Here is an 18,209-nt window from a genome sequence, read left to right on the forward strand (position 1 = left end):
GTTGTAGCACACGTCTGGCAGGGGGACAGAAAGGATATCCAGAGGGGATCCTCTGAAGATACATTTACCAAGTTACAGTGGTACCTCGGGTTACAGACGCTTCAGGTTACAGACGCTTCAGGTTACAGACTCCGCTCACCGAGAAATAGTACCTTGGGTTAAGAACTTTGCTTCAGGATGAGAACAGAAATTGTGCTCTGGTGGCGCGGCAGCAGCAGGAGGCCCCATTAGCTAAAGTGGTGCTTCAGGTTAAGAACAGTTTCAGGTTAAGTACGGACCTCCGGAACAAATTAAGTACTTAACCCAAGGTACCACTGTATATGTTACTACAGTGCAGTGCAACGTCTTGCTAAAACCCAAGGCTGGCCCCCAGCATCAGGCAAGGTCAAATTTGCCTCAGGTGGACATTATTAAAAGACAGCAAAATATCAATAGAATCATAGAGCTGGAAGCGATCTCAAAGGTGAATTAGACCAGACTTTGCCCACCTGGACTACAACACCCATCAGCTAGAGCCAGCACCATGGGCATTGTAGTCCAAAATATCTGGAGGGCATCTGAAGTTGGGGGGGGGGAAGGTTGAAAGATGAGACTCTTAACACCAGGGTCATGGGTTTGAGCCCCATGTTGGGCAAAAAAATTCTTGTGTTGCAGGGAATTGACCCTCATGGTCTCTTCCATCTCTGCAATTCTGTGATTCTAATTTCAGGTAACAGAGCTGAGAAGGGCCCTTTTACTTGAGACCCCAAAGAACTGCTGCCAATCAAGAACAGACAGCACTGGGCTCGATTGGCCAGTGGTCCTAAATAGATGCAAATTACTGTTATTTCCATGAGAGAAGCGGGAAGTGTGGTGAATTAAGAAGAAACACCACACTGATCATTGTTCCTCTCTCCCCAGACAGTAGTTCTGTTGGTTTTAGTATTGTAGTTGTCATTGAAATTCTACTCAATATTGATCCAGAGTAGATTCCAATGTATAGTTAGCAGAGTAACAACTTAAACACGTTGCAGGATTAAAAAAAAAAAAAATAGACCAGAGGCAATTATATTTCATCCAGCAGAGCTTGACTGCTACTGAAGGCAAATGAGCATAATGGTCACAAATCCAATACATTCAGGATTGGCAATGGCCATAAGAAATCCAGTTGCAGCAGACTTAACTTAAACTTAGAATATCTTACAATGTCTAAACTTTAACACACTGAGCATGCTACGTAAAGAACACCACACCAGAAGGAAAAGAGATAGAAAGAGAAAGTGAAACTCAGGCTCCTTCTGGCCTTACTATTATAGTCTGCATGACCTTGATAGAAAGAGATTAGAGAACCAGTTTAAACCAGCTGTACTCAGCTTCTCTGAAGGAATAACCCAAACATCATGACCCTTCTGCTTGTTTCTTTCGCACAAAGAAACTTTCAGAACCCTCTTGAATTAATTAGAACAGGAAAGATCTCTAAACATCAGATCAATACTTTCTGCACCAAATACTTTCTGCACCAAGAAATGCAGACTGACAGTAGTTACAAAAGTGTCAAAAGTCCTGTTGGACTAGAACTTGAGTTAAACAAACTGAACTTAATAGATTGGGACAATTAGCTAGGAGGAAAAAAGATACAGATCAGCACACAGTAGTTGTGTACCTCTCCCCTTTGGCCAACCTGCTGCCTGCTTCTCCAGGGAGCCATGTTTGGACAACGATGCATTTCTGTGTATGCCTGCTCTCTTAAGAGTATGTTGTCTCCATTTACCTTCTAATCATGGGCCACTGCTCCCTTCCAATTCCAGGACAGGACTCAGCCAGAAGCGACTGACAAATACTTCCATGATGTACCTTTCGATGCCTGTTTTGCATCTGAGCTGCCGGATTTCCACCTGGTCAGCAGCATGCCCGGAGTGGACGGCTTCATCATGAAGGTGGATGCCCTCTACAAGGTGAGTGGGATGCAAGTTAATGTCCCAGGCAAATGTCATGGTTTTAATTCTACAAATTGATTGTGCAATGGAACACTAGAATCTATGCCTTCTCATTGTTCGGTGTGTGGAAATTGAGGGGGAGCGGGGGATCTGGGTATGCCAACTTTGCTCAAAATGATGCCCTTGAGATGTTTTGCAGAGCAACTCGCATCAGCCCCAGTCATCACAGCAAGGGTAGAGCTGATGCAAGTTGTTGTTCTAAAGATCTAGAGGGCAGCAGGTTGAAAAAGGCTGGTGTGTGCTCATAGGCACTGCCATCTTTCTTAGATGAGACGAGATGGCACTGTGGGCAGGTGGTTCATCTGCCCAAGGGAGTAGCGTCAATCCTCTGTTAAATGGGCTTATACCTGTTGTTCCTGTTTAGTCATTTAGTCATGTCCGACTCTTCGTGACCCCATGGACCAGAGCACAACAGGCACTCCTGTCTTCCACTGCGTCCCGCAGTCAAAATCATGTTAGTAGCTTCGAGAACACTGTCCAACCATCTCGTCCTCTGTCGTCCCCTTCTTCTTGTGCCCTTCATCTTTCCCAACACCAGGGTCTTTTCCAGGGAGTCTTCTCCTCTCATGAGGTGGCCAAAGTATTGGAGCCTCAGCTTCAGCATCTGTCCTTTTCTCTGGGCCCAGAGATGGAAAGAAGATAAAGTCCCGACCAGAGAAGAATGGCAGATTAAGTTGATGGATTATGCTGAAGTGGCAAACATGACCGGAAGAATCTGAAATCAGGAAAACCAAAATTTTAATAAAGAATGGGGGGAATTTATAATTTACCTTAAAAACCATTGTAAACAGTTAAAAATATTGGTTGGATTGGAATAACACTTGTAGTTTAATGGTGAATTTTGGATATAATGGAGAGGTAAACGATTTGGATTATTATAAAAGATGCAGGAGGAAATGATTAACAACAGGACCCACAAAGGGGAGGAGGGAAGTCCAGGAGATTCTATGGAATCTTATCTTTATGTTGTATGTTGGATATGTGATTATAAAACTGTAATTTGAGAAACCAAATTTTATATATATAAAATTAATCTGAAAATGAAAGGGAACTTTTCTAAAGTTTGGCATCTGTTTCTTGAATATGCTTATGTAAGGGAGCATGACTGTCAGACAACCGCTTCTCATAGATGCCTTTGGGGAAATGTTCCTGGGTAATATGCTTTGTGTTTAGTCGTTTAGTCGTGTCTGACTCTTCATGACCCCCTGGACCAGAGCACGCCAGGCACTCCTGTCTTCCACTGCCTCCCGCAGTTTGGTCAAACTCATGCTGGTAGCTTCAAGAACACTGTCCAACCATCTCGTTCTCTGTCGTCCGCTTCTGCTTGTGCCCTCCATCTTTCCCAACATCAGGGTCTTTTCCAGGGAGTCTTCCCCTTTCATGAGGTGGCCAAAGTATTGGAGCCTCAGCTTCAGGATCTGTCCTTCCAGTGAGCACTCAGGGCTGATTTCCTTCAGAATGGAGAGGTTTGATCTTCTTGCAGTCCATGGGACTCTCAAGTGTCTCCTCCAACACCAGAATTCAAAAGCATCAATTCTTTGGTGATCAGCCTTCTTTATGGTCCAGCTCTCACTTCCATACATCACTACTGGGAAAACCATAACTTTAACTATACAGACCTTTGTTGGCAAGGTGATGTCTCTGCTTTTTAAGATGCTGTCTAGTAATATGCTTACGAAGGGCAATTGTCTGGAATTATAGTTCTGTTTTTGGAATTCTACTGCTCCCTCCTTTCCATTTGCAGTTGAGTGCTCCTTCTTGTATCTTTTTTCACTAGAAGTGCCTTTCAAGGTGGTGCTATCAAAACATAAGGAATAAACAAATAATGATTAATTCCCTTTATCCAGTAACTGAAAAGTTAGGTTTGGGGGCTGAGCAGTGAGGGTTTTCACTGAAGCATCTAGTGAAGACTTTTTTTTTAGTTTATTTTTGTGTGCTCCTTGTGCTTTTCAAACAGGTGGAAACCGGGCATCAGTGGTACCTCCAAGTGATCTACGTCATCGGCCCTGAAACCATCGCGGGTCCCCGGGTGCCACGTTCTCTGGTGCAGCAGCTGCGACGCAGCCGTCGGGACCTTGCAGGCCCTAAGGGTGGCCTGATTCTAGACGACTCCTTGATCTACGACAACGAAGGAGACCAGGTCAAGAATGGCACGAACATGAAGTCTCTCAACCTGGAGCAGCAAGAGGCAGTGGCCGCCGCTTCCCTGTCGCAGACGGGGGCGTCCATCGGCAGCGCCTTCGCGGCCATCATGCTCCTCCTGTTGGTTCTCCTGGTCTTCTGCTTCGTGACCAGGAAGTGTCGGAAGCACAGGAAAAAGAAAAAGGTGGCGAGGGACGCCGTGGAGCAGTATCCTCTCAACACCAAAGTGGAGGCCGCCAAGAGGAACATGGAGGGCGTCGAGAAGAACGTCAACAGACAGTATTGCACCGTGAAGAACCTGAACGTACTCTGTGAAAGTGATGGGGCCTACAAGGCCCAAGGGGCAAAGGTTAAGCAGGTGAATTTGGCGGTGAAAGTCCACAACAATTTACACGACGGAACAGAAGTCTAGTAGCCGTGCACAACTTTTCTTTTTCCTTTTTGTAATATCTTTTTTATAAATTGTACAAAGGAAATTGGAGCCGGGGTGGGGGTGGGGGGAAACTATGGTTTGTTGGTTTTTTAAAAAAAGAAACCATCCCTGATATTTTTGTAACGGTCTTCGTGGGTGGTGGGGAGAGAAAGGGAAGAGCGATACCTTTTTGGTCATTGTTTGCTTGAGCGGTGAACAAGCGACACGTCTTTGCACGCTTCCACTCCGCAACGGAGCTACCTCACTGAGAAGCAGGCCTGCGTTGAGGCGCTGAATTGAGTCTCTTGGATGACAGCATTCCATTCACACACCCATCCAGCCTCCAGTGCTCAGTTTCCTGCATCTTCCACTGCACAATGGGGTTGATTAAACACTAAAAGGGTGCCGAATGCAAATGAGGCTTCTTTGGAGGTGGAAGAAGCAACAGGTAATTGTTGTGGTCCACTGCTTCCTCTCACAGCCACTATTGCATCAGTCACATTGGAACTCAGGTTCAACCATATCTACACACCGGTTCTCCAACTCCTGAGTGAAAGTGAAGCATTCTGTGGCAGCATTAGCGGAAGCAGGCAGTGATTTAAGGGCTTCTCTTTGAGCCAGTCGCACATGACAGAAGTCTCAGCTTTTAAAGTTCATTTTAGTTGCTAATTATCCTTTCTCTCTCTCTCCTTCCTTCCTTCCTTCCTTCCTTCCTTCCTTCCTTCCTGCTGTCATGGTGCAGGTAACATGTTAAGCCAAATGTATAATGCATTCTCTTTGAGCAAAAGTGAGATCTGATCACCACTATTACTAGAACTACCACTGCCATATATATTTGGTGATGCCCAACTAAGTTGTATTCAGAATAGCAGGCTATCTCCCATTGTTTATTTAGTGCCAAAAATGTGCTGGGTAATATTCAGCCGGTCTCCACTTAAGTAGAAGAAGTGGTTACTTCCTCCGTAGAAACACTTAATGTTAATTTCTCAAATGTCTGAATTGTCATACATTTCTGAATATTCTCCAGTCCAGAATTCCATGAGTGTTCCATTGGACACCCAGAAATCCAAGCAGAGCAGGGCAGGCTTTCTCAGTTGTTTCAGTGGGGTGAGCCAATGTACAAACGGAAAGGAGTATATGTTTGTGGGTTGGCTCCCTCCCTTGACATGAATGGGGAAATCATTTCATGAGGGAGCTTCACACATGCATTGGAACTTCAGTGCCTGGAATAGATTGTAGAACAATTACGTTCTGCTGTTAGTGCCTAAGCATACCTACTTGGATATACATACCATTGACAACAAGGAACTTGTTCCTGAGTAAGCATACAGAAGATCAGATTGCACATACCTAAATACAGTGACCTCCATAGGAGATGAGCAAATATTTGTGGATATTGAAGAAGAACCACTCTGATTTCAGAAATGTTGGGTATAAATGCATTGTATGCAGTGTGCCTAATCTCATTACTGTTTGGTCTGCTGCAAATCTGCTGTGACAGTCTCATCATAGCGGCTGATTTTGGGACAATTATGAAGCTGACGGAATATTTCACCTGGCTGAGATTGCCAATATATTTTCTGTAGATGCACACTTGAAAGCGTCAAAAGACCTGTAATCGTTGCTTTACTTCGTTTGATTCACGCAATCACTTTGTATATGTTTTGATGATGCCAACAGGCAGTATTGGATTTCCCTCAGACGCACACTGGCCCGTTTATTCACAGTTTCAGCATTCTGCCATTCATAATTAAGTAACATCCATGATGCTTTGAAGAAGTCTTGTGAATGCTTTGACCTGTGTTCAGATTGTTCCCCTGTGTGCCCTGGACTGAAGACTTTTCCCAGGGCTTGTCGAACAGTGAAGTCAACATTCTGTTGGACGATTCACATGAGTGGGTTGGCCCTTGGTGGAGAAAGGGCATTTGTGTTGACATAAAACCATCATACAGATTGGGACTGGAGCTTTCGCTACCAGGATGTTGTGTACAAGGTCTAGCCTGTTGCCCCACTTCAGAGCCTGATACACAACGCCACTGAATGCACATAGCCCCTGCCTTTGTGAGCTGTACTCATTGAGACCAACCAACCCTGCCCTCCATCGAAGTGAATGTGGGTGGCGGGGTTCATTGCATACATTGAAACCTCTGGGCCCACAGCAGCCTGCTGAATCTGGGGAAGAACATGAGAGCCACCAGAGTGGTCTTGGAACAGGCAGCCCTGGGTTTGAAGAAGAAGAAAAGGAGGAGGAGAAGGAGGGGTAGTTTGGATTTGATATCTCGCTTTATCACTACCCTAAGGAGTCTCAAAGCGGCTAACATTCTCCTTTCCCTTCCTCCCCCACAACAAAAACTCTGTGAGGTGAGTGAGGCTGAGAGACTTCAAAGAAGTGTGACTAGCCCAAGGTCACCCAGCAGCTGCATGTGGAGGAGCAGGGAAGCAAACCCAGTTCACCAGATTACGAGTCCACCGCTCTTAACCACTACACCACAATGAGTCTCTGCTCAGAAGCCAAGCTGATTGGTTGATCTAGGGCAAGTCTTTAGGCCTATCCTACCTCACAGGGTGGTTGTGAGGGTTAAAATGGGATGACTCCCCCCCCCAGTGGCATTCTGGGCTCCTTGGAAAGATAGTATAAAACGGTAACAAAAATGATACTGCAGGATAGTTACTCTGGCATGGCAGGCAAGAACTCGTGCCAAGTTACTTAGTCCTGGAATGCCGACATTGTGTATGCATGGCGTTGGCAAAACTGTAGGGGAACCATGGAAAATCCATCTCAGTAGTAGTACAGAGCATCTTGCACATTGGTGTTGCTATACGAATAATGATTGCAATGTTGTTGAAACAAGAGGCAATAAGCACACATAGGTAAAGGTAAAGGTACCCCTGCCCGTACGGGCCAGTCTTGACAGACTCTGGGGTTGTGCGCCCATCTCACTCAAGAGGCCAGGGGCCAGCGCTGTCCGGAGACACTTCCGGGTCACATGGCCAGTGTGACAAAGCTGCATCTGGCGAGCCAGAGCTGCACACGGAAACGGCGTTTACCTTCCCGCTGGTAAGCGGTCCCTATTTATCTACTTGCACCCGGAGGTGCTTTCGAACTGCTAGGTTGGCAGGCGCTGGGACCGAGCAGCGGGAGCGCACCCCGCAGCAGGGATTCGAACCGCCGACCTTTCGATCAGCAAGTCCTAGGCGCTGAGGCTTTAACCCACAGCGCCACCTGTGTCCCATAATAAGCACACATACGTTCTCCTAAATTGTACAACTGCTGGAACATGGATATTGCATATTGCTGTTTGTCACCAAATGTTCAAGTGTTGAGGCCTGCAGGCATACAAGTCCTACCCCCTTTCGATATGCATACTTCCCCCATTCCAAGAGAAAGTTCTTTTAAGTTGCTCTGAGTAAATCTCATTTGGTGCTGTCAACCCATTTTCTTGAAACTCGCCTTTTTATGTATTCTGGAGCATTGGTCATTTTGTTACGGGACGAATGGTTTTTATTTCCATGATACCCTTTTCTCTGCATTGTTGCTGGGTTTTTGTTTTGCTAATAAAAACCACACTTGGTTACTTTTCAACTGAACTTGCCTTTCAATCTTAATTGGTGGCACAGACCTACCCAGATCGGCCAGGCAGATTTCATCACGTTCACCTTCAACCAACATTTCAGAGATGTAAAGAGCAATGCAGGCACCAGCATAGGTGCCAGGCAAAAACCTTCCTTTTCTCACAGGCCGATCTGTGGTCTTTCTCAGGGGTGAGAGATGGGTATTGTTTTTGTCCATTGTTGTAAAACAAAATCTGGTCTTGTTCCCTTATGGTCTTGTACACAAGAGCCCTTATAGAGTCCTTTGTAGGTTCTCCATCGGTAGGAGAAAATAAGAGGCCAACCAGAGAATATTCAAAAGCAATGCAGCTTGTAAGCCTGATCTTTATTGATCTGTTGCAACAGGGTGCTCCCCTCACACGCAGGAGGATAGAGGAGGTCCCAGAACAAAGGTGTGCCTCCCCTTATATAGACGTTTTGAAATTCCCTACTCTGGAGCTCAAGACCACCCCCAGAAACATCATACATACATCACAGAAGAGGTATAGCCCAAGACCGCCCCCATATACATCATACCTACATCATAGAAAAGGTGATCTACAACAGAAATCTGAGTGCTTTGTTTATCTCCTGTCTGATAATGCCTTATCTGATTGCCTTTTTCTGGTAGTTTTTCTGGGGGAGTCTATATCACCCTTGTTCTCCCCTCACACCTTTTACAGTGATCGACCGTGTTTGACTGTATCAGAGCCCTTCCCTCGACCTGCCACAGAGTGTACCACGCAGGGAATCTCCAAAATGTCTATATAAGATCAGGCTTACTAGCTGCTTTGCTTCTCAATATTCTCTGGTTGGCCTCTGTTATTTTCTCCTACCGACGGAGAACCTACAAAGGACTCTATAGGGGCTCTTGTGTACAAGACCATAAGGGAACAAGACCAGATTTTGTTCAACACCATTACCATGTTATATATTCTTGTGGTTTTTAAAAAAATATTTGTTATTGATTTACAACACAAATATACAATTTTATCCAATCTTTGACAAACAAATTCTCTCTTTTTGGACTTCCCTCAGCTTCTCTGTCAATCATCCATCTCTGCCTCTTGGTTACGCATTCCTTTCTTAGTATTGTCATTAATCTTCTCTCCCACTACTCTTATTTCTTTTTAACAATACATCTCAGCTTTCACAGTGCTTCTTGAAATCCCACTAACGTTGTTTGAACATCACATGTGTTTTTCAGGTATTCTACAAATTTCCCCCAGTCTTCGATGAATTTTTGGTCCTTAAGATATCTTATTTTCCCAGTTAATTTGTCCAGTTCTGCATAGTCTGTTGGTTTCAATCTCCAGTCTTCAATCGTCAGCATATTCTTGTGTTTTTATATTGTAAGCTGGCAACGGAAGACAGGGGAGAAAAGCAGCCCAGTGTGTTCGCCAAGGCTACAAAGAGGAGGGTTGTACCTTTGCAGTATCATAAAGCAGAGTGGGGAACTTCAGGCCCCAGAGCCAAACGTCTGGCCCAGAGCCAAACTACAAGAAAGAAGATTCCACCTAAACATTAGGAAGAACTTCCTGACAGTAAGAGCTGTTTGACAGTGGAATTTGCTGCCAAGGAGTGTGGTGGAGTCTCCTTCTTTGGAGGTCTTTAAGCAGAGGCTTGACAACCATATGTCAGAAGTGCTCTGATGGTGTTTCCTGCTTGGCAGGGGGTTGGACTCGATGGCCCTTGTGGTCTCTTCCAACTCTATGATTCTCCTCAGGCCTCCCCTCTCTTCAGCCCTGCTCCATGCCATCTTTTCCTGCCTGCAACAATCTTCTGTGATAATTCTTCTTGTGTGCCTGGGTGGTGAGGAGTTAAGACACCTCTGGCATGTTGCATGGCTGGAAAGTAGCCTGCAGTCCGCAGGTCTCTTCCAGACAACCTATTTGTTGACCCCCCCCCCCCGACAAGTTTGCACAAACTTTGCGGTACTATGGAGCATTCAGATTTCTTTAGGGGGAGATTAGACGACGTGGTGCCAAGCAATTGCCATACCACGCTTTCCAGCGCGTTCCCCTATCACTTTCCTCACTTAATGGAAAAACAACTCTGCAGCTGCGTAAACACGCCCTTTATTTTTTTAATTCCCCTTGGCTTTGGCGCCCCTTTCCTTTTTGGCCAAGCGCCCGCGCACTGAGCAAATACATGGGATGCTAATACAGCAGCCATGCAGCCCAGAGAAAGGCAGAGAGCCGTCGTGCTAAAGCGGAGCGCTTTCCCTGTGGGATGCCTGCCTGCCTCAAAACTCTTAGCAAAGCGCAGGAGCGTCGCCGCAGTTCGAGCCTCCCGGCTCTTCCGGGGTTGCAGCGAGACCAAGAGTGACGAGAAATAACCCGACAGCGAGCTGGGATGGGCCGGCCGTGAGCCCTGCCTCCATCCCCGGCGTCGTAAACCAGCAGGTGGGGCTGAGCTAGGGCGGAGCGCAACTTTCCCTCGGCAGCGGCTAAACTCCCGGGGCGCTTTTCCCCCTTTGCAAACTCGCGGCTCCTGGGGCGCGTCTGGCTGGTGCTGGCGGGTAAGTCATCGAGAGCAAGGGACGCCTGACTTTCTACCCCACCTTTCAGGCTCCGGGGGGACCCCATTGAGGCGGGCGGGGCGCGCCTTCGTGCCGCACCTCCCGCGCTTCGGCCGGTGCCGTAGCCCGAGGCGCCCCAGCCGCGCCTTCTTGGCGCGCCGTCGCGGCTTCTTCCTGGGATTATTGGAAACGGTGCGCGCTGCTCGCTTGGGGCAGCAGTTTTGCCCCATCAGGAGTGCCCGCTCCTGAATGTGGTGGGTGCTTGGGCATCCAGGGCCCCGGCGCCTATGCCAGGCAACGTTCGATGCGGAACATAGGTGTCAGTTCCCCGGGTGCCCTGGATGCCCAAGCTGAGCACCCACAAAATTCCGTGCCAGGGCCATGGCACTCACGACTCCAGGCATCCACGGTCGCGGGGCCAAGTTCACACTCCTGTTGCCTGGGGAATCTTCGGGGGCGCAGCGGGAGAAACTCCCAGCCCCATTCCGACAAGCCTGGCTTAGGACGTCCGATGGGTTTCCATCTCTGGCCTGGTTTGATACAACAGCCTCAGTCCTAATATAGATATTGCCCAATATGGGTCTGGGATTCCTCTCCCTCCCCACGCCCATTTTTGTTAGAGCTTTCTTGAAACTCTCTGAGGTGCAGGCAGTGGCATAGCGTGGGTTGTCAGCACCCGGGGCAAAATAAGTAATTTGCGCCCCCTAACCCATGGATTTGCGCCCCCTAACCCTAACCCCCAGAAGTTGCGCCCGGTGCGGCCGGCCCTCCCTGCACCCCCCACGCTACGCCACTGGGTGCAGGATATATTTCCTATTGTGTGTTGCTAATGTGCAGGGAAAGGGCATGATGACTCATAGGGATGGAATTATGGGTGAATGAAGCTCTTTCACATGTTAGCAGCACTCCCGTTGTGACGGTAACAGTTCCAAGGTAAAGCTGAGTGGAACTGCATTCTTGTGATCTGGCTCAGATCCAAGGCCTCTCTGTTCATGGAAAGCAAGCATTTGAGGGAGAAGCTTTCTGTGTGCAGGGAATGTGGTAGAGCTTCATAATATATAATACAGTGGTACCTCTGGATGCGAACGGGATCCATTCCGGAGCCCCGTTCACATCTTGAAGCGAACACAACCCACGCCCGTGCGTCTGTGCATGTGCAGGTTGCGATTCGCTGCTTCTGCACATGCGTGTGACGTCATTTTGAGCATCTGCACATGCACAAGCGCAACCCGAAAATGCTTAACCCAAAGCTACTTCAACCCAAGGTATGACTGTACACACACCTGCAGTTTGGAACAGGGTGGTCCTGAGAGGACTATACCATGTAAAAAAATCTGGACACTTGATTTGGTTTAAGGATTAGAGAAGTTCATGGAGCATCAGTCTATCTGTGGCTGTTATCCATAATAGACATTAATTGGAGCTTCCACACGTCCAGAATTTCCTAGACATAGCCGGGATTTGGGTGTTGAAAACAGTGTCTGGGTGGAAATCACTGAAATGTCTGGGGAAATCTGGACATATGGCAATGTATGTTGGAAGTGCATATTTTGGCGAATTTCCTTTAAAATAGCTCAAAACTACTTTTTTCGAGATTTTGCAGAAGGAAAAAAATCTCAACAACTTTGCCAAAAAAGGCTTTACAATGTTTGTGTCCCGATTTTCACTTTTAAAATATGGCAACCCTACGTTAATGAAACCTTGGCAGGATATCTTGGTATATAATATGATGCCGTGGTTAGAAGTGTGATGGTGGCGGTATTAACCACGCCTTCTTTCAGCTAGCTGCTTTTGGAGAGTGTGTGTTGGAACAGATGGAATTCTGTATGGGCGGAGTAATCCCAACTTTCCCTGCTAATATGCTCAAAGTTTGTCTAGAGGCTGTGTTGATCAACACCTGGGAAACTCTCTGGGAAACCTGCTATATGACTGTGCAGGACTTGAGCATTTGCGCATTACACCTTGGTCTCTTGAAAAACCAACAATCTGTATGAGCCCTGAGAGATAGTGGCGGCTGATAAACTCTTAATAACCCCATGACAGTCTGAAGCCAGCTTGAGTCATCTACACAGGCTATACTTCAGTGCAGGAAGAAAAGAAGTGAATTGATAAGGGCTGATGAAGCCTCATTGCCCTGCTTACCTCCACAGGTTGCTTCCAGATTACCTGTATGCTAAGCAGTGGCTGGGCTTAATCGGTTAGAGCATGGTGCCAAGGTTGCAGGTTCAATCCCCATATGGGACAGTTGCATATTCCTGCATTGCAGGGGGTTGGACTAGATGATACTTAGGGTCCCCTCCAGCTTTACAATTCTGTGATTCTCTTGATTTTCACTCTTCCTGAGTCATTTGCACAAGGTGTCTGCACTGGTTAAAGGTAAAGGTAAAGGGACCCCTGACCATTAGGTCCAGTAGTGGCCGACTCTGGGGTTGCGGCGCTCATCTCGGTTTATTGGCCGAGGGAGCCGGCGTACAGCTTTCGGGTCATGTGGCCAGCATGACTAAGCCGCTTCTGGCGAACCAGAGCAGCGCACGGAAACGCCATTTACCTTCCCGCTGGACCGGTACCTATTTTATCTACTTGCACTCTGACGTGCTTTCAAACTGCTAGGTTGGCAGGAGCAGGGACCGAGCAACGGGAGCTCACCCCGTTGTGGGGATTTGAACCACCGACCTTCTGATCGGCAAGTCCTAGACTCTGTGGTTTAACCCAAAGCGCCACCCACGTCCCTTGTCTGGGCTGGTTGGACACCTTTAATTCTGATCTGTTTGTGGGAAGGTTAGACAGCACTGTATGAAGCAATGGCTATTCCATAAAGGTAAAGGTAAAGGTACCCCTGCCCGTACGGGCCAGTCTTGTCAGACTCTGGGGTTGTGCGCCCATCTCACTCAAGAGGCCAGGGGCCAGCGCTGTCCGGAGACACTTCCGTGTCACGTGGCCAGCATGACAAAGTTGCATCTGGCGAGCCAGAGCTGCACACGGAAACGCCGTTTACCTTCCCGCTAGAAAGCGGTCCCTATTTATCTACTTGCACCCGAGGGTGCTTTCGAACTGCTAGGTTGGCAGGCGCTGGGACCGAGTAACGGGAGCGCACCCCGCCGCGGGGATTCGAACCGCCGACCTTTCGATCAGCAAGCCCTAGGTGCTGAGGCTTTTACCCACAGCGCCACCCGCGTCCCATACCGGCTATTCCATATTTTCTAGTAAATTGCTGCTACTTTCCTTTTCAATTTTTTTTAAAAGCAGATTTGTTGATCAGCAGTGCCTTTGATTGTGTGCAACCTTCATTTGTTGGCATGTGACAGAATCACTTTTTAAAAATAACAGTAATCTGGAACTGCCTAGAGTTTGCCTCAAAGCAACATATTTTATCAGGTGCTGAAGTGAGCCCTGCTTGGAGAGGTGCATGCCTTGTGTGCATACCCAATTTGTTATCTAAACCAGAACCCCACCTGTGCTTTATATGATACTGGGGAAGACCCACATTTGAAGAGATGGCTTTTCCTTATTTGCCCCTGGTGTGTCCTTTCTTCACTAAGCCTGATTTTGAGAAGCAGACAAAGGTTCTCTAACTCTTTTTACTCCTCTGCAACCCTTGTTTCCATAACTTCAGGTTGGGTGGGGCAAATTTCTCCCAAGCAAAACACTGAGCTAACTTTAAGCTTTAAGCCCTGTGTGCTTGTGGCAAACGGACATCCCTGTTTAAGGATCTGAGTCAATACGCCTTTTCCTGTGTTGCGTATTTGAGCTTGGACAGTTTCCAAAGTTCTCTGGCTAAAAAAATAAAATAAACCATGGGTGGGAGGATGTTAGATATACTATACAGTGTATTCCCTCTGCTATTCATTCCCTGTGGCCTGTGACTCAGGCCAGAATGGTGAGTTATTCAGAAGCCTGTTTTCATTTGGGGGGGGGGGTGGAATGAATGGGAATGGAGACTTTGCAAACTTGAAACAGCAGTTGGGAGGGTTGTTGATGTGGTATCCAAATGTAGCAAACTGCGGCTTGTACAAGCTGTGGTTCTCTTCTCAAATCAGGACCTGATACTATGGTTTGGAAACAAACAATGGTTTGCTTCATTCAAGCAAAATGGTGCCTAAAACAGTTGCAGTGGAACGGAGTGCAGGAAGACATAGCTAACTGACTGCAACAGTCGGAGGGAGCTGGTTTTTGTTGCCAGTGTCACAGTGTGTGTGCAGGCCTCACTATAGATTTGTAGATGTAGAGTTATTGTGAATCTTAAAAGGTGCAGAACGGGGTTTGGATACCCTCAGCAGCAACATCACGAGAATTGCCGCAGGAATGTATTGGAAAGAACGTAATGCTAATTGTATTTTATTTTATTTTATAGCATTTTAAAGCCCTTTAATATTTCAAAAATCTCTTAAGTAGTGTGCACTATGTGCAATATAAAAACAATGTTCATTAAATTAAAAATAGACCCTAAAAATACCCAACTGTATAAAAACAGGTGAAAGCAAATAAAACAGATTCAGGAGTTTCATACACATTAATCCAGGTCTGATCATAAGAGTTAGAGAAAGCCCAGTGGAAAAGATGAGTCTTTACAAGAACATACATCTTTTCTTTTCTTTTCTTGTGTTAGTGTATTTTATAATAACATGCCCAGTGTTGCATTCTGTTAACATCTGGTTATTCTTCCAGAGTCGTTCTGAGAGAAGATCATAATGGCTTCTGTTTGGGTGAGTAAAATCATGTCGTCCGCATACCTTACTCTTGTGCATTTGGGACCATCTCTGTTTGCTTGGAGACTGAACTTTAGAGAGAAAAAACAGAGAAAGTCTGAGTCCTTTGCATGACACACTTCTGGCTGTTTTGCTCATGTGCCATTTTGAAAAACTATTGCCGGATAATGAAATTATTTGTTTAGTATGGAGATCACAGCTTTGCTTAAGGTCTGGTAGTATCCCAGCCAGCCAGCCAGCCTCTTCTGAGAAGGGCATCATCTAAAAGCAAATTCTGAAACATTGGGAGCAGCCTTGCACCAAAGTCAGATCCAATAGTCTTTCTATCTCAGTAATGTTCACACAGGGTGTATTTTCAGACAGGATGTATTTTCAGACAGGTGTGGTATTCAACAAACTTTCACTCAGAGTTACACCCATTGAAATTAATGAACATGACTCAGTTAATACCTCCTGCATAAAAAGCATGTGTTTTATCATTGAGCAGTAGGTCTGTATTCCCCCAACCTCCTCAGAATATCATCTTGCTGATAATGAAAATTTTTGCTCCACTTCCTTTCTTTGTCGAATTTGTAACAAACCTCTCAGTCAAGGGTAATTAACTGATAGATGGATTCAGACTCATGTGGTTAAACTGTTAAGGTTTCTCTAATGTGATGATTGCACTACTATTCATTCATTTACTCTCTCATTCATTCATTTTTCCGGAAATTTATTCCACTTTCCTTAGCAGGAGTCCTACGTTAACTTGCAAATGAGTCACTCCTCATCCCAGAGGTGGGGGGCGGGAAACTCCACATTTAATCTTGTAGCTCCAAAGCTGTCACTTTTCTTTTAGGGAGAAGAGAATAAGCTATGAAAGATGGGCCTTGTTCCTCAATGCTAGTGAGAGCCTTGGCTTTGTAGCAAATGTTTCCCACATCCGAGTTGTCTCTCTGGGCAAAATATCACCATGGAAGAAATTCGAGAAGTGGCTCCCAGGGTAACAGAAAAATCAGGTTCAGGAACTGCCTCTAGGTTTGAGGAGAGTCACTCTCTGGTAACATTGATGTGCTCTCTCTTGGTGTCTTTACCCGAGAGCAACATCCCATGACTATGAGCCGCCATTTTGTTGTTGTTGTTTAGTCGTGTCTGACTCTTCGTGACCCCATGGACCAGAGCACGCCAGGCACTCCTGTCTTCCACTGCCTCCCTTGGTCAAACTCATGCTGGTAGCTTCGACAACACTGTCCAACCATCTCATCCTCTGTCATCCCCTTCTCCTTGTGCCCTCCATCTTTCCCAGCATCAGGGTCTTTTCCAGGGAGTCTTCTCATGAGGTGGCCAAAGTATTGGCGCCTCAGCTTCAGGATCTGTCCTTCCAGTGAGCATTCAGGGCTGATTTCCTTCAGAATGGATAGGTTTGATCTTCTTGCAGTCCATGGGACTCTCAAGAGTCTCCTCCAGCAATGAGCCGCCATTTTAATTTCCCAGAATGTTCCAGAATGCCCAACGTGGCAGCACTCTGGGGCACTGTGGAAAATTAAAACAGAGGGTTGTAAGCCCAGTATGGGGGTCTTGAGCTGGTGGCAGCAATGTGGGCCCTTCTGAGGTGATAGGGCTGGAATGTGACCTGCAATACTGGCCTGGCCAGTTTTTCTGGAAGGATTTCCAAATACATTTGGGATGTAGTTACGACATCCACGCAATTTAGATAAAATGAGGCTGTGGTTCTGTCAAGGTTACCACAGCAGGGACCCTCAACCAGGTGTGCTCCCTCAGCTTTGGACTACAACTCCCATCAGCCCCTGCTAGCAGGTGCCAAGTAGGATAAGGCTGCTGTGTGGGAACTGAAGAGCCACAGGCAGTTTAGTCTGTTACAGAAACAGGAAGGAAACAGAAGATGGAGACAGCAGCTCATGTCTCCACTTCAGCAAACATCCTGGAGCCAGCAAATGTGTACAAAGCTTGAGTACAAAGCATAGTAATGCCCACATGCAAGACTTCCCTGACTCACTGTCTACCTGGCTTCAACCGCACTTTGTCTCCACGATGTGAAGGATTGGCTTTCCCTTTGCACATTTCCAGCTCTTCCTCTCAGCCTAGCACACACAGCGTGCACTGCTGCACCAGCAATCTCAGGAATATGCGAGCTGCATGTGCCTTTCATTGTTCTGGACTGTGGCTGAATTTGAGCATGTTCAGAGCCCCACGCAGGCAGGATTTTGGCATCAGGAAAACTGCTTCGCTTTTATTTCTTCATTTCCAGTGGATGAACTAAGTCAACATTCCTGAATGGCTGAGCTCATAAGCTCCTGGTGTGTGTGTGTGTGTTTTCCCTTATCCACACCCAAGTGATTTTCCTCAGGCCTCCTCTGGTTAGATCAGATCTTATAAGCAAAAGGCCAGGAAATTGATTTGTTTGCTGCCCCATTACCGTATTTTTTGCTCTATAAGACTCACTTTTTCCCTCCTAAAAAGTAAGGGGAAATGTGTGTGCGTCTTATGGAGCGAATGCAGGCTGCGCAGCTATCCCAGAAGCCAGAACAGCAAGAGGGATTGCTGCTTTCACTGCTCAGCGATCCCTCTTGCTGTTCTGGCTTCTGAGATTCAGAATATTTTTTTTCTTGTTTTCCTCCTCCAAAAACTAGGTGCGTCTTGTGGTCTGGTGCGTCTTATACAGCGGAAAATACTGTCTATTTTAAACTTAGAGAGGCTTATGAACATACATCTTATTTTAATGAATTGACTTTTGAGCAGCTTCGGAAAGCTTTTAGAGAGTGACGGTTAAATACAATAAACTCTGCTTATAGAGATGGGAGACACAGAGGCATACCAACAAACAAACGTGTCTGCATTAGAGGATGTCCTGAAGTAGAGGA

At 46.5% G+C, this 18,209-nt stretch overlaps 2 protein-coding genes across 2 annotated transcripts in view; both read left to right on the top strand.

Moving 5' to 3' along the window:
• Nucleotides 1-7,397, top strand: part of FRAS1 (Fraser extracellular matrix complex subunit 1) — a 341,121-nt gene extending 333,724 nt beyond the window's left edge. Inside the window, exons 72-73 of the mRNA XM_081924721.1 lie at nucleotides 1,788-1,934; nucleotides 3,934-7,397. Coding sequence (XP_081780847.1) covers nucleotides 1,788-1,934; nucleotides 3,934-4,530 — 744 coding nt within the window. The 3' untranslated portion in view covers nucleotides 4,531-7,397. The remainder of the gene's footprint in view (nucleotides 1-1,787; nucleotides 1,935-3,933) is intronic.
• A 3,118-nt stretch (nucleotides 7,398-10,515) lies between these two features.
• Nucleotides 10,516-18,209, top strand: part of ANXA3 (annexin A3) — a 36,466-nt gene continuing 28,772 nt past the window's right edge. Inside the window, exons 1-2 of the mRNA XM_081925287.1 lie at nucleotides 10,516-10,642; nucleotides 15,308-15,345. Of these exons, the coding sequence (XP_081781413.1) occupies nucleotides 15,331-15,345 (15 nt within the window). The 5' untranslated portion in view covers nucleotides 10,516-10,642; nucleotides 15,308-15,330. The remainder of the gene's footprint in view (nucleotides 10,643-15,307; nucleotides 15,346-18,209) is intronic.

This window comes from Podarcis melisellensis (assembly GCF_964234715.1).
Source record: "Podarcis melisellensis genome assembly, chromosome: 9".
In the NCBI taxonomy this organism is placed as follows: Eukaryota; Metazoa; Chordata; class Lepidosauria; order Squamata; family Lacertidae; genus Podarcis; species Podarcis melisellensis.